We start from the raw sequence: 16,115 nt of genomic DNA, 5'->3' as shown, positions 1-16,115 counted from the left end.
GGGTTTGTAAAAATACATCAACACTTCAGCTGGGGAACCCCTTTTTAGGCACAGGATAGAATTATGTTCAAGGTCTCCCAGGGTGGTGGTGTGAGAAAGTGGCTCTGTATATACTGTTCCCTAATAGGTACAGGGTGTACAGAGTCCACAGTCCCCCAGAGGCTGATAGAGGTCAAAGTTAGGTATGACCTTACTCTCAAAAGTGGTAGCTTGGTCGAGCAGTAAGGCAGTACCAGAGGACAGTGTAAAGCATTTATTATACACACTCAGTCAGCAAATGGTTTCACACACTCAATAACTGAACTCTAGGCCAATGGTTTATATATATAAAATATATGCTTGTTTTGTTTTTAGAACCACAAAGGGGATAAAAATATACTTTCTCAGAATGAGAGGTTGAATATAAATACTTTTGTCTTAAGCAATAAGTTTATATAAACAGTCACAGTTGGTTGCAATAAACAATCCTATTTCCTAAACATAACAATGCATTGAGCTCAATGGTAAATTCAGGTTATTTGTAATTAATTACTTTTCAGATTACTTTTGGAATTCCAGGTCTGGCTCCTAGAACCAGCCTTGGGTCAGTATTCAGAATCAAGTGATGAAAGTCGACTTAATAACTGTAATGATTTTTAAATAACATTTAGCTATTTCAAAAGTTAGCACTTAGAAAATATTTCAAAGAAAACATTCAATGGATCTCTATGGCAAGAAATTCAAATTGCAGGTAGAGTACTTTATCGTTACTTTAGTAATCCAGGACTGGGTACCTAGACCCAGGACTGGGGTCCTTATCAAAAACAGGTAAGTAATTTCGTTTGCAGAAATGGTACGATTTTAGAAGAATATTTCAAATTTGCAAAAGTAGACACTTAGAAGAAATTTCACAGAAAAGCAGACAATGGTTTCCTATGGGAGAAAAATGAGTTAGAGGTAAGTATAGTTGTGAACACTTTTCAGGGTCAGGGCTGGGCACCAAGATCCAGCACTGGGAGCTCACCTAGGAGCAGGCGAGTAAATTCGTTTTTGTCACTTGGCTGATTTTTGGTGAATTTTTGCAGTTTTGAAAAGTTCACACTTAGAAGATTTTTGAAGAAAAAGCCAGTCAATGTTACCCTATGAGGAAAATTAAGTTAGCGGTTTAAGGGTAAGTACTCGACTGGCAGAGTTGAAATTCCGGGCATGGACTCAGGGGTCTTCCAGTGTCGGGTAGGTACAGTTGGTTCATCCTCAGCGGTTTCAGGACGGCCGGGTGCAGAGAGAGTTAGGCCCAATGTTATCCTATGAGGGATAGGGGGGCCTTGGTTGGTGGCTGCTGTCTGGCAAGCCACGCGGCTGTGGGAGCTGGGCTCCTGGTCACTTACTCAGGGCAAGTGGGGAAGTAGGTTAGTGTAGAGAGGGCACTGCCAGGGCCACTCGGGCGGCTGGGTGCAGGGTGCTTTTGTGCCTTCGGGCGCTCAATGGAAATCAATGGGAATGTTCCGGTTTGATAAAAGGCTGCAGGCTCGGGGACGAGGATGCTTCAGGTGCCACCACCACTTCGAGAGGTAAGTTGGGTAGTTGTAGGTTAGGTGGGTACCCCGGGATTGGGCACAGGGGGCCGCAGGGCGCCGGGTGCAGGGGTGCCTTTTGATGTCGGAAATCTTACCCTCTGGTTGATCGCGGTTGGGGTGGCACTCTGTTCTGAGGCTGCAGGCTTCTTCCGGAATGTCGAGGGGGGTCCTTGGGTGCCGGACTCGGGGTCACAGTCGCCGTGGGGTCGTCCTCAGGGTCTTTGTCCACTCCGGCACTGGCCAGGCTTGGCTGGTGCAGAGTGTGTTGGGTCCGCGGTTCCGGGCTGCTGCCCAGGGTTAAAAATAGGTTTCTTGAGTAGAGCCTCTACTCATGGGAGACCCAGGGGCTTAGAGCCAACAGGTAGCCAGGTCCTCCGGGGTTGGTGAGGTTGCTGGCCACGAGAGATGCCGCGCTGGTGCAGGTTCGAGAGTCGACAGGCCGGTAGGGCTGGGGCCAAAGCAGTTGGTGTCTTCTTATCTTTTTAGCAGCTGCAGGGCAGGTCCTTGTTCTTCTTGCTCTTCTTGTAGTTTTCTATCTGGAATCTGGGGAAGGAAGGTTCAGGGGGCCCCTAAATACTAGATTTAGGGGCGTTACAGGTAGGTGAAGGCCAGGGACCAATGGGTCCTTGTCCTGGGGTGGGTACACCCCCTATCCTGCCTCTCTCCTGTGGGAGGGGGGCAGTAGCCTGATCCTGATAGGGTAGGGCCTCTCATCTTCAAGATGGCGAGAGCCCGGAGATGTGCTTCACCTCGCCTCCCCCACCTGAGGGGTGGGGTGGGCAGGCTGGCACATCCCCTGTCCTTGTATGGGGTTTCCGGCCAAGCTTCCCGCCAGAGTGGGGGGTTGCAGTGGCCTGGGGAAACTCCAACTGGCGGCATGCCTTTGAAGCTTCCCTTTGCTCATCCTGGGGGAGGAGATTTCTCACCTCACCCAGGATGTGCATTGTTGCAGGCCCGGGAGAGCAGGGGCTCTCCCACCCAGGGGTCCAGCAACGTGTCTGCTGTGTGGCAGCCTGGGCAGCCTCAGAGCAGACGTGGATTGTAGGTTAGCTGTAAGGGGGCATCTCTAAGATGCCCTCTGGGGTGTTTAGTACATTAAATCCCACACTGGCATCAGTGTGGGTTTAATGTGCTGAGAAGTTTGATACCAAACTTCCCAGTCTTCAGTGGTGCCATTATGGTGCTGTGGAGCTCGTGTTTGACGAGCTCTCAGCACCATGTACTTGTAAATGGCAGCACTGTACTTACAGTGCCCAGGAATGGACCTGGGTACTGTAGGGGCACAGGGCTCCTGCTCCTGTGCCCACACCATAGGCATAAGGCACCCAGCCAGAGGGGTGGCTGACATATGCCTTGGCAGTGTAGGTGATGGGCATGGCACACAGAGATGTGTGCCATGTCGACTCTTTGTTTTGTCCTGTGCCCAGACACTCAGCCTGCAAAGGCAGTGTGTGTGTGTAAGGGTACAGGGCCTTTAAGGGTGGCACAATGAGTGCTGCAGCCCTTAGAGGCCTTCCCTGGTCACAAGGCCCTGGGTACCTAGGGTACCATTTACTAGGGGCTGACATGTGGCCAGGGTTTGTCAATTGAGAGTTTGTATTTTAGGGAAGGAACACAGGCCCTGGGCACCTGATTGGCAGGAGCCCAGGGCACAACAAGGAAAAGTGCATCAGTTATTAGGCAAAAAAAAGGGGGGGGGGGTTACTGCAACAGAAACCCACTTTCTCACAGGTGGGCAAAGTAAGTATGTGTCTGGTTACTTTAATGAGCGCGGGCCGTCTTAACGGACACCGCGCTATGCAAAGCAATAGGTGTTGCTTTTGGTATTGTTAATAACAATGGCAAAAAGCATTGCCATTTTCAATGCCAATAGCTCCAAAACTCGCAGTTGCAAGACCTATTGCATTGTAAATGCTTGTTTACCTTGCATACATACGCATGGAGATCTCTATTCTACCTTTACTAATTCCATTCTAACCCTCTGCGGGAAAACAATCTAACAATGGAGTCGATGCCCATGCGCACTATCACTACCTAGCATAGCTTTTTTGATGTGCCTTTGCCATTATCCTTGCGCAGCTGATAACCCCCCCACCACCCCCCAAACACATGCCTGGGGGCTTAGGGTGTGCTGCCCTTTGTGTGCCTCGTTTACTTTTTGTTTATGCATTTCAGGATGTGGGAACAGACCAACTTTCCCCATCTCCTGTAATGTTGTCTGCAACATTTTGTTCTGGAGGGATCTGCAGTGTTGAAATCACTGACTGGACAATAAGCTGCGGGACACTGAATTTAGATATGACAGATCCTCCTCCAATTCCCGGTCCAAGTGTCTCCAAAATCTAAGCTCTTTATGCCCACCAGAACAACTTTTTAAATGCTAGTTTCTCAAAATGCTAAATGAATTTACACCAAACCAAAAATACTCACTCCTGAGAGTACATTTCTTCCTTCATGCCAATTTTGGTGTAATTCCATTCTGTTTTCCCTGTACTGAAAAACAAAGAATTTTATGCGGATTTGTCGAATGGCGCCAAAGATATTAAGAAAGAAAATAATGCCTTTCCTATGGAAACTGACATGACTAAAAGTACACTGGCACTAGTGCCTTCAGTGTAATATATTTACAGAAAAAAAACCACAGTTGAAAACTGAGTTTTGGATCTGGGTCAAATTTTACAAATCACAAAAATTTGCCAGTTTGCTGTGCGTGTTGGTAACCATAACTCCGATATTTCAGTGGTTTGTCATGTTTGAGCCACAAGCATAACTCAGTTTCAACAGTTTATTTTGTACTGAATTTGTTTTTTTTTGGTATGATGTCTTGTGTATCTAACCTGCAGTGCACGGCCTATGTGCAGAGCCTTACCTAAGGCAAGGCCCTCCTGCCAATTCCCTGCCATTGGCCTTGCACCCAGCCTGCCGAAGGAGACCATCCCCTCTGCAGAGTGCACGGCCAGGCTCTGTAACAATCCCACGACGGATGGTCAATCCCTGAAGTGTGCCCCCAATGGCTGTTCACAGCAGGATTTGGGTGCTGTGCCTGGCATACTGCCAAGCCCTGTGCCAAAGCGTCTGCTGTCAGCCAGATTCTGCTATGCACGGCCTCTTGACAGTGCGCAGCGCAGCTGAAAGCAGGTTGTGGGCTGCGGCCAAGCCTTACATCAATTCTTTTCACCCCCACCCCCTTTGACTCAGTCTAGGACCACTGCAAACATGGGGGGGGGTGGTGGGCAGAAACTAGAACATGCCCAGGTGCTGTAACCTACTGTCTTTATTTGATCAACCCCTGCTGTGCATAACTCTCTCTCTCTGCCTTACATGACTCATGTTTTTTGCAAGGTGGCGGACAGTTCCGCTACCTAAAATGTCTACTGGCGAAGCCCTGATTACTCCAGCATTGGAAATTTCATAGATTCACATGCTTGAATCATTCCCCGTAGTTGAGATGGGAGTCCCCGGTACATCAAAAAAGCAAGGCTAAACCAATACAAAGCAGAAACCAGTCCTAGGCCCATTTCAGTTTTGTAACCCATATCTCTCGTTTTGTAAAAGAGAACAAAATTAATCCTTGATCCAATCAGGACCCATCACCCTCTAGAACACCCCTGAGAGAATCTTAGACCTTCAGATTTTCTGAGCACTTGTGCCAAAGATAACCCTGGAAAAAAACAAAGGTGAGTCTCTAAGGGGAGTAGGGCGGTTCACATGTGAATCCATGAAAGCTTTAAAAACTGGAGAACTACAGTTACAGGTAAGTAACTTATTTTCTTACTCCAGTATTGGAACTTTCATAGATTCACATGCTTGAATCAGAGTAGCTAGCAGTCAGTAGCACATTTTTTCCCCGTACTTAAATGCAAGTGTGTGTTTTAAATTGACTATCTGTAGGGAAGAAAGCTTTATGTGAGAAAACCATCGTCCCCAAACAGATAAAAGAAAACTCCATGCATAAATCTACCCATTTAAAACCTAATAAAAAACAAATGTTTATCAGGGTAAACATCTTAATATAAACATCCACCCCAAAAGACTTTTATATGAAATAAAATGTGCGTAATTTAACTGTAGACAGGAAGGAGGGATGAAGGAGAGAGCTCACCATCACTGGAAAAGGTTTCCAAGCGCCACTTGCCCTACCGCCACATCATTATTAGCGGCTGCGCCCAAGCAGTGATGCCTGGTGAAGGTGTAAGTACTCTTCCAGATAGCCGCCCTGCATATATCCTAGATAAGTACACCAGCAAACAAAGCAGTAGAGGCAGAGAATGCTCTTGTAGAGTGAGCACATACCCGTGCTCTTAGAGGTTTTTTTTTTGCTGCTTGATGGCAATATCACCAGGTAGGTCGCTCCCCTCACCGCCACACAGCCCCCTGTGTGTCCTGCATCTCGCCGCCTCTGCCGCTCGTGTCAGCCGCTAAGTACTGTTTCCTGATTGTTGCTTCTCTGCCTGTGCCGCCTTTTGCCTTTTGTACCCCTGTGCCAGTTTTCTTCCTCATTGTACCCTTTTTCTCTTTCTGTCCCCGCTGCCTGTGCCACCTTTTGCCTTCTGTACCACTGTGCCCGTTTATTTCCTTTTGGACCCCTTTTTCCTTTCGCTCCCGTTGCCTCCGTGTCCTTCACCTGCCAAGCCTGCAACTTCACCTGCCTCCGGACCTGCACCGCACCTAAAAGGCCAGGCACCAGCAACAACCACCTCAAGTGCATCCTGCTCAACACCCGCTCCGTCCACAGACACGCCGTCGAACTCTGGAACCTGCTCGACACAACATCACCAGACGTCGCCTTCCTCACGGAAACCTGGATGAACATCTCCTCAACTCCGACATCGCCATAGCCATCCCGGACGGATACAAGATCACCCGGAGGGATCGTGTCAACCAGACCGGAGAAGGAATCGCCATCGTCCACAGGAACACCATCCGCATCACGACCAACTCCGACGACACCCTCACCGCCGCCGAGCACCTTCACTTCCAGATACACACCAACCCCAAGACCACCCTCAGAGGCACTCTCATCTACAGACCACCGGGACCACGCACACAATTCAGCGAAGCCATCGCAGACTTCATCAGCCCGCACGCTCTCACCTCCTCTGACTACATCCTCCTAGGAGACCTCAACTTCCATTTGGAGAACAACGATGACAGCAACACCAACACCCTGCTGGACAACCTCGCCAACCTCTGACTCAAGCAACTGGTGAACACCCCCACCCACTACGCCGGCCACACGCTCGGCCAAGTCTTCTCCTCCAGCAAGCACATCTCCTTCAGCCACTCCACCAGACTTCACTGGACTGATCACAGCTGCGTCCACTTCAACTTCAGAAGAACCACGACTCACCACCACCCGCAACAGGTTCCCCGCAGGAGCTGGAACAAGATCACCGCCGACCAGCTCACCACCTCCCTCAGCCAGAACCCTCCCGCCAGTGCAACGGACCCCAACGAAGCAGCCCGCAACTTCACACAGTGGCTCACCAACTGCGCCGACGACCTCGCACCTCTGAAGAACCCACCCAGCAGACCCGGCAGCAAGAAAGCCTCGTGGTTCACCAACGAACTCAAAACATCCAAGAAAAACTGCCGCTCCCTCGAAAAAACCTGGCGCCACGACCAAACTACAGAAAACATGACAGCCCTCAAGAACGCCACCCGCATACACCACCAGCTGATCCGCACCACTAAAAGAACAACATTCAAAGAGCGACTGGACAACAACACCCACAACAGCAAGTAACTCTTCAGCATCGTCAAAGAGCTCTCCAACCCCAGCGCCGGAAACAACGACATCACACCCTCGCAAGACCTCTGCAACTCACTCGCCTCATTCTTCCACCGCAAAATCGCTGACATACACAACAGCTTCGGCGCACAGACCACGCACCCAACCACCGAACCAACGCCCCCCACCACCACCCTCTGCAACTGGACCCCGGTCAGCACCGAAGACACCACCCGCACGATGAACACCATCCACTCCGGATCCCCTGCCGACCCCTGCCCCCACCACGTCTTCAACAAGGCCGACTCCATCATCGCACCCCAACTCCGGGACATCATCAACATCTCCTTCACCACCGCCACCTTCCCGGAGAGCTGGAAGCATGCCTAGCTCAGCGCCCTCCTGAAGAAACCGACAGCGGACCCCACCGACCTCAAGAACTTCCGCCCCATCTCGCTCCTCCCTTTTCCTGCCAAAGTCATCAACAAGACCGTCAACAAACAGCTCGCTGCCTTCCTCGAAACGAACGGATCCCTCGACCCCTCACAGTCCGGTTTCCGAGCCAACCACAGCTCCGAGACCGCCCTCATCGCAGCCACCGACATCAGATCCCTGCTCGACAACGGGGAAACAGCTGCCCTCATCCTCCTGGACCTCTCTGCAGCGTTCGACACAGTTTGCCACCGCACACTAATACAGCGCCTAAGCAACACCGGAATCCAAGAGAAGGCACTGGAGTGGATCATCTCGTTCCTCTCCGGAAGAACCCAGAGAGTCCGCCTCCCCCCGTTCCGTTCCGCGGCCACCGAAGTCACCTGCGGCATACCCCAAGGATCCTCGCTCAGCCCCACCCTCTTCAACGTCTACATGAGCCCCCTCGCGGCCATCGCACGCCAACACAACCTTAACATCATTTCCTACGCCGACGACACCCAGCTGATCCTCTCCCTCACCAACGACCCTGCCAACGCCAGAGCCAACCTACACGAAGGAATGAAAGACGTCGCCGAGTGGATGAAGAACAGCCGCCTGAAACTGAACTCAGACAAGACGGAAGTCCTCATCCTGGGATCATCCCCCTCCGCCTGGGACGACTCCTGGTGGCCCCCTGCCCTGGGCACCAACCCCAAGCCAACGGACCACGCACAAAACCTGGGCTTCATCCTGGACTCCTCCCTCTCGATGACCAAACAAGTCAACGCCATCTCGTCATCCTGCTTCAACACCCTACGCATGCTCCGAAAGATCTTTCGATGGATCCCCACCGAAACCAGGAAAACGGTCACCCAGGCATTCGTCACCAGCCGACTGGACTACGGGAACACCCTCTACGCGGGAACCACAGCCAAACTACAGAAAAGACTCCAGCGCATACAGAACGCCTCCGCACGACTCCTGGATATCCCCCACCACAACCACATCTCCGCCCACCTGAGAGACCTGCACTGGCTCCCCGTCAGCAAGAGGATCACGTTCAGACTCCTCACCCACGCACACAAGGCTCTCCACGACCTGGGCCCCAAGTACCTCAACAACCGCCTCACTTTCTACACGCCCACCCGCCAGCTGCGATCGACCAGCCTCGCCCTCGCCACCGTTCCACGCATTCGCAGAGCCACCGCCGGAGGAAGATCCTTCTCCTACCTGGCAGCCAAGAGATGGAACTCCCTCCCCATCCACCTACGGCTGACCCAGGACCATCTCTCCTTCAGGAAGCAACTCAAGACCTTGCTTTTCGAGCAGTAACGCCCCCACCCCCACCCCTTTGAGACCCTTGCGGGTGAGCAGCGCGCTATATAAATTGATTGATTGAATACTGGATTGCATTTGAGATCCATCGAGCAATCCCTCTCTTGGGCGTGCTGAAAGATACATAAAGCTGTGAGGATTTGCGAAAAGTTTTAATTCTTTGCAGATAACATTTCAGACAACGCTGAACATCCAGCGAATGAAGAGCTCTTCACGTTGCAGTAGTTGGTAGAGGGAAAAATATCTTAAGGATAAGAGGTTCATTCAAATAAAAGTCTGATGGCTCCTTGGGGATAAATTTGGAGTTAGTACGAAGAACCATTTGACCATCCCTAAACTGTAGAAAAGGCTCCTGTATGGTCAGGGCCTGAATTTCTCCCAACTCTCCTGGCCTATGTCAGTGCCAAGAGAAGAGCCACCTTCCAAGAAAGGAACTTAAGTATAAGTCCAGTCAGCTGTTCAAGCTTTAGGCAAGAGCAAAGTTTCCTGTGGGAGCAAAAATTAGAACCCCCGCCCCCGTGCATGAATCTTCACAAAGCTTGGCTGACTGCACAAATAGATTATCAAATTTCATGCAACTCTATCCACTGGATCAAAAGTTATATACAGATCAAGAAATTACTTGCCAACTATAGTTGGTATCCTTAATACATTCATTAACAGTACTTCACTTATTTAAGAACCTTTTGCAATCTATTACTTAAACACATGTGCTTTGAAAATTTAAAGTGGAATTGAGGACCCATGCACCTCATTGATGAGATTAAGGCACAGCAAAATGAAGTGTGTGCGCTACTTAAAAATACAGCATTGTGTTACTCTGCAAGAATAGGTTTCTTGCGCTGCGATTATTTAAAATATATCGGAGATTTCCACCCTGACGGGGATTCATTCTGACATGTGAATCTATCAAGTATGCCAACTATGACGAAATGTAGTTACAAGTAAGTAATCACTTCATAGCAAAATTTAGCTTTGCATTTTAAGCCGATTGTGCTTGATTTGTTATATAGTAAAAAAAAAAGTATATCTACTAAATTAGATTTTTTTTATAGCAAATTATGAAGGACAGATGGATCAATTCAGGATATGAAGATGATGAGCTTAAGCCTTTTGTGGAACCACAGCTAGATATCGCGGACCAGAAACGAATAGGTATTTTTTTTCACTACTTGAGTTTGTCAATATGTAATGTTGCTTTTGTTTCTAGGCTCTTATTTGTTCAGAACATATTTTGGATTGGGTAGTGGTCTTTCCTCACAGCATGATTTGCGAACAGAACAGATTTCTATTTTTTTGTCTGTATATTGGATTTATAAATCTTCCTGGTGCTCCTTGTGGAGTTGAAAGCTATTCCAGGTGTTACTCTCAGTAAATGCACACTGTTTTTACATCACTGCAGTGGCCCAGCCATTTGAGGCAAAAATGAGTACCTTACATGCCCAAGCTCTACTGCGATAAACTGGATCTATTCTGGACTGTTCTTTCTTTACTCTGTTTCTTGTTTCCCCCCTATTTAAAAGGACCCTTTAACCCAGTCTGTGTTTCCAGAAGTATACATTTTTCAAGCATCAGCTGACTTCAGCATTCTTCCCTCAATCCTAAACCTAAATTTCTGTATACTCTGCTCTTGATTCTCTGCTTCCCACTTGGCCAATCTGCAGCGCCATCGCTAGCGTCCTCTTGAATCACTCCTTTAAACATTTTGCTTTTAGACCCGCAAATATAAAGTATCTATGCCTCTCTATGGCCATTTTCATATCCTGTAAATTGTTCTCTCTTTCCTGACATCACAGCCACCAATGTCATTTGTAAGCTCTTTTTTGTGGCTCCACAAATGTTCCATGGTGATTATGTTTGAAGAAAAAAGTAGGTTAATGACCTTTTGAAAGCACAAATTAGTGTAATTTGCGAAATTAATCTTATTGCATGTGCTTAACTGCTTTGTGATAGTCCCATGTAAAGCCATACAAAGTGTTGAAATATCACACCTATTTAAATGGTAAATTTTGAAATGTTGCACATGCTAAGTGGAAACTGGGAAGCTATGGTTCTGGATAGGCCTGAGTAGCACACTGCCTTTGTGTCCAACCTTTAGATGATGGGTACATCGCTCCAACCAGCTGGTGTGTCGATGCGTCAGTGATGCACATACCCTGTGGTTTTGTCAGACCATCATCTGGTACTGGCTAAATGGAGGGAGTGTGCGGACTTGGTGAGGCTTATGGCAGTCTCATTTTAACTGTGTTTTATTAGTATTTTAAGCTTTACCTGTGATCTTGGGGTCTGTACTCTGATTGGGCGCATTTTAACAATCCTTGCACCTTGCACTTTTTGCATGTTTGCCCTGGTCCACTGCGGCTTTGTGCCGTTCGAGTGGAGGGCGTACACCAGACCTTGTTGCCCTGCCTCTTGTTGCTGACGCATTTCCGGGGTTGGAAGGGGCGGGCTTATTCTGCCGCTCTCCACCATTTAACCGGAATGCCACCGCGGACGCACGCCGAAGGCGCTCCTATGGCAAGCCCGTCTGCGCCTGACGTTGCCAGGCGCCACAACCCCTGGTCCAGGGACCCCCCATAGGCAAACTTACACACAGGAACTCCTACTTGCACTTCAACCCAAAGCGCCATGTGGATACCATAAATGCCACCATGATACTTCCCATGGGCAGTGTAATAAATGTGGGCTTAGAGTAGGGATGGGATCCAAATCACTCATCAGGCCTCTGCCCCAACATATTTTACCATTTATAGTCTTAAATGCAGATCACTTGTACAACACCATGCAGAAATATTTGATCTACTACAGGATTCCTCACCTGATATACTGTTCTTGACGGAGACTTGGCTAACGGCTGACTCTGTTGCAATTCCTGTCTTGGCCCTCCCTGCAGGCTACATGATATACATACAGAATAGGACTAGTGGGAGGGTGGGGAGGCTTAGCGGTCATTGTTAAATCAGCATTCTTACTCCTCAGTCCATCTCCATCTCAGATTGCGAAAGTGCCTTGTTCAAAATCACTTTGTCGCATCATTTTACTTTCACTGGGCTTCTTATCTATCGTCCACTGGGCCCTGCTAAAGCCTTTCAAGAAGCCTTAGCGCACACTGTATCTACTCTTGTCCTAGAAGCTGACAATCTGAGCATACTGGGAGACCTAAACGTACATTTGGAATGCCTCAAATCCCAGGAGATCACCAACCTCCTGAGTTATATGAGTGTGTGCCAACTAACCCAGTTAGTTTAGGGACCTACACATGCCGCAGGTCACCTACTCGATCCGGTATTTTCAAATCTCCTATCGCTGGAAGTTTATACATCCCTCCTTCTGACCTGGACAGACCATTCTCTCATTTACCTGCGTCTGTGTACTGCAGGCATTCCTATGCGCACCCCATGTCAGTCTTCTTGGAAGCGCCCTTGGCACAAATTGGATGCGCCTATCTTTTTATCCACATTAAATCGGTCCCGCCCAGAATGGCCCATTGATCAAGAGGCAGCTGATAGTGCTTTTAGGGACTGGATCAACAACTCACTTGATCAATGCATCCCAAGGAAAATGAGCCGTGCCAAGCGTACCCAAACCCACGCATCGTATAACGAAACCTTGGCCAAGGAAAAGAAAAATGCAAAATTTTAGAATGGACCTGGAGATCTGCCTATAACGATAGTGTAAAAATCACTTATAGGAAAGCAATTAAAGCCTATCGCAAACTAATCCAAAAGACCAAAGCTTTGTTCTATTCCAACCTGATTTCGTCAAGCCCCAACCCCTCCAAAACCATTTTTTCCCTTCTGAAAGAGATGGTGAAACTTCCAGCCGAGGCTAATAATATCATATCAGATACCACACATTGTGAGTCACTGGCCAAACATTTCATCAATAAGGTGGAATGCATCTACAGTGCCCTGGAAACTAGGGTAAGAGTCCTCAAACCTCCAGTGATCCCCTCTATGACAGACATATCCTATTCCTTACAAGATCTGCCACCCATGTCTTTTAAAGATTTGGATCTTTGCAGCTAATGTCAAATCTGGCTCCCGGACGACCTGCTAAAACCTGACCTCTTACGGAAATTTCATGACTGCCTCCTGATTGAGGGTCGGGAATTGATTAACAGGTCACTCCAAACTGCGGAGATTCCTAAATCGTGGAAGCACGCTAAGGTGAGTCCTCTGCTGAAGAAGCCCACGTTAGACACATCTCTCCCAGAGAATTTCCGCCCAATCTCCTTACACTCGTATCTGTCTAAGATTATAGAGTCCCATGTAAACACCATCCTGACCTATTACCTGGATGCAAATGAGATTCTGGACAGGTCACAAAACGGTTTCCGGTCCAGACACAGCACAGAATCTGCCCTACTGGATGAAGGTAACACCTCAGCACTGATTTTACTTGACCTCAGCGCAGCCTTTGACACAGTCTCCCATAAGGTCTTACTTCAACGGCTGGGGGAGAATGGGGGTCAAAGGTAAGGCTCTTGCCTGGTTTGCTTCTTTTCTGACCAAGCGCACCTTTCAGATCCACGCCACTCCCTATCGATCCAGTATCTGTCCCTTCAGCTGTGGTGTTCCGCAGGGCTCTGCCCTGAGTCCGACATTGTTTTTACTTATATGTACGCCCATTGGCCCTCTTGGTTAACGCACGGAACATGAAGATGGTATCATACGCTGACGATACCCAGTTGATGTTCCAAGAGGATCTTCTGGCCATCTCGGACTGAATGGCAGATAACTGCCTACAATTGAACTCCACCAAGTCTGAGGTGCTTCTGGTAGGTCGGGATATCCATCAATGAGACAACCAATGTTAGCTGAGGGTTCTGGGCACTCCTCCCCAACCAAAAATGGCAGTTAAGAACCTAGGGGTCCTGATGGACAATGCCCTCTCATTTGAGACCCACGCGAAAAAAGTGGCAGGGACTTGTTTCGGCCTCTTACACGGCCTGAAACCCATCCTGGGATTCTTTGATGCATCTATCCGCCAAACGATTGTCCAATCAGTAGTGCTCTCTCGATTGGACTATTGTAATGGGCTCCTACTTGGAGCTAATAAAGCTGTCATTAAAAGACTCCAACGGGCACAGAATGCGGCAGCGCATACCCTTTTTGCCCTACCAAAGCATTGTCATGCTTCCAATCTCCTTCGCCGTCTCCATTGGCTGCCAGTTGAACAGAGTTCAGTTTAAGACTCTCTGCACCATGCATTAGATCTTACATGGCCAAGCCCCTCAAATCCTGCAAGGGCTCTGTTTTTCATAAGTTCCAGCGCGGGCTCTTCGCTCTGCCAATTTGCACCTGGCCAGTACTCCAAGAGTGCGCAGGCGGAGAGCGGGAGGACGTTCCTTTAAGGCATTGGCCACCGCCCTGTGGAATGCCGCCCCTCTTGCTGCTCAGAGCACACAAGATCACTGGGACACCCCGATGTTGGGGCAGCCATGCGCTTTATAAATCCGCATAACCTAGGCGAATACATGACCAAGACCTAACTCCCAAGGCCTTATCGGAGGCGAAGATTTGTGCATGTATAGGAATGTTTCTGATGGATACTTCTACCTGTGGATTCCTCAGCTTTTGAACACCCCCTGCACCAGCATTCAACAGGAAAATTCTTTCCTAGCTCTTCCACATCGACGAGGACGTCTCTATGGACCAGCTCCGCTCGTGGCACCGTATGACATCTTCGGAGCCAGAAAAGGACTTCGTCGGTGTGCTGACGTCGGTTCCCTTTTTTTCCTCGCTGTCGACGCTCAACGTTTTTTTTGAGGGCTCTCCATTTTCATCGTGAAAAACTTTGTATCTCGTAGTTTGTCGAAATGGCTACTTCTAGGAAGATGGGATTCAAACCCTGCAGAGAGTGTGGCGTACACATGTCTGTCACGGATCCGCATGATGACTGCCTGTGGTGTTTATCCTCGGACCACGACGTCGAGGAATGCAGGAGTTGCAGGAAGATGAATCCTAAGGCTATCAAAGAACGTGAAGCCAAATTGTTTATGGGAAAGTGTGAGAAAGTACCATCTTTCTTGCATGGTATGCCTCCACTTTTTGCTGAATTGCTGAATGGACTTTGACTGAGTGTGCCCTGGACTCCTGCCAGTCAGGGGCCCAGGGCCTATGTTCCTTCCCTAAAACCCAAATTGGCAAACCCTGGCCACATGTCAGCCCCTGGTAAATGGTACCCAGGGCCTTGTGACCAGGGAAGGCCTCTAAGGGCTGCAGCACTTATTGTGCCACCCTTAGAGGCCCTGTACCCTAACACAAACACACTGCCTTTGCAGGCTGAGTGTCTGGGAACAAAACAAAGAGTCGACATGGCACACATCCCTGTGTGCCATGCCCACAACCTACACTGCCCTGGCATACATCAGCCACCCCTCTAGTTGGGTGCCCTATGCCAGTGGTTTGGGCACAGGAGCATGAGCCTTGTGCCCCTACAGTACCCAGGTCCATTCCTGGGCACTATAAGTGCAGTGCTGCCATTTAAGAGTATATGGTGCTGAGAGCTTGTCAAACACTAACTCCACAGCACGATAATGGCAACACTGAAGACTGAGAAGTTTGGTATCAAACTTCTCAGCACATTAAACCCGCACTGATGCCAGTGTGGGATTTAATGTACAAAGCACTACAGAGGGCATCTTAGAGTTGCCCCCTGAAACCTAACCTACAATCCACGTCTTGTCTGAGAGGCTGCCTAGGCTGCCACACAGCAGACATGTTGCTGGACCCCTGGGTGGAGAGCCCCCCGCTCTCCTGGGCCTGCAACAATGCACATCCTTGGCGAGGTGCTAAGTCTCCTCCCCCAGGATGGGCAGGGGGAAGCTTCAAAGGCATGCCGCCTTTGTGAGCTTCTCCAGGCCACTTGCTGTACCCAGCAACTGGCCCCCACCGGTTCTGACCCCCACTCTGGCAGGAAGACTGTCCGGAAACCCCAAGTAAGGAGAGGGGATGTGCCAGCCTCTGCCAACCCCATCCCTCAGGTGGGGGAGGCGAGGTGAAGCACATCTCCGGGCTCTCACCATCTTGAAGATGGGAAGCCCTGCCCAATCAGGACTAGGCTACTGCCCCCCT

General features: G+C 49.2%; 1 protein-coding gene across 3 annotated transcripts in view; it reads left to right on the top strand.

The window, feature by feature from the left end:
• The window catches only part of MARK3 (microtubule affinity regulating kinase 3), a 696,418-nt gene that overhangs the window by 169,113 nt on the left and 511,190 nt on the right, over positions 1-16,115 (top strand). For all 3 annotated transcript variants that reach the window (XM_085626305.1, XM_085626304.1, XM_085626306.1), the window contains exon 10: positions 10,092-10,191. In XM_085626305.1, coding sequence (XP_085482431.1) covers positions 10,092-10,191 — 100 coding nt within the window. The remainder of the gene's footprint in view (positions 1-10,091; positions 10,192-16,115) is intronic.

Source organism: Triturus cristatus, chromosome 9 (assembly GCF_964204655.1).
Source record: "Triturus cristatus chromosome 9, aTriCri1.1, whole genome shotgun sequence".
NCBI classification, from domain to species: Eukaryota; Metazoa; Chordata; class Amphibia; order Caudata; family Salamandridae; genus Triturus; species Triturus cristatus.
This window is presented reverse-complemented; position numbering and strand designations above follow the sequence as displayed.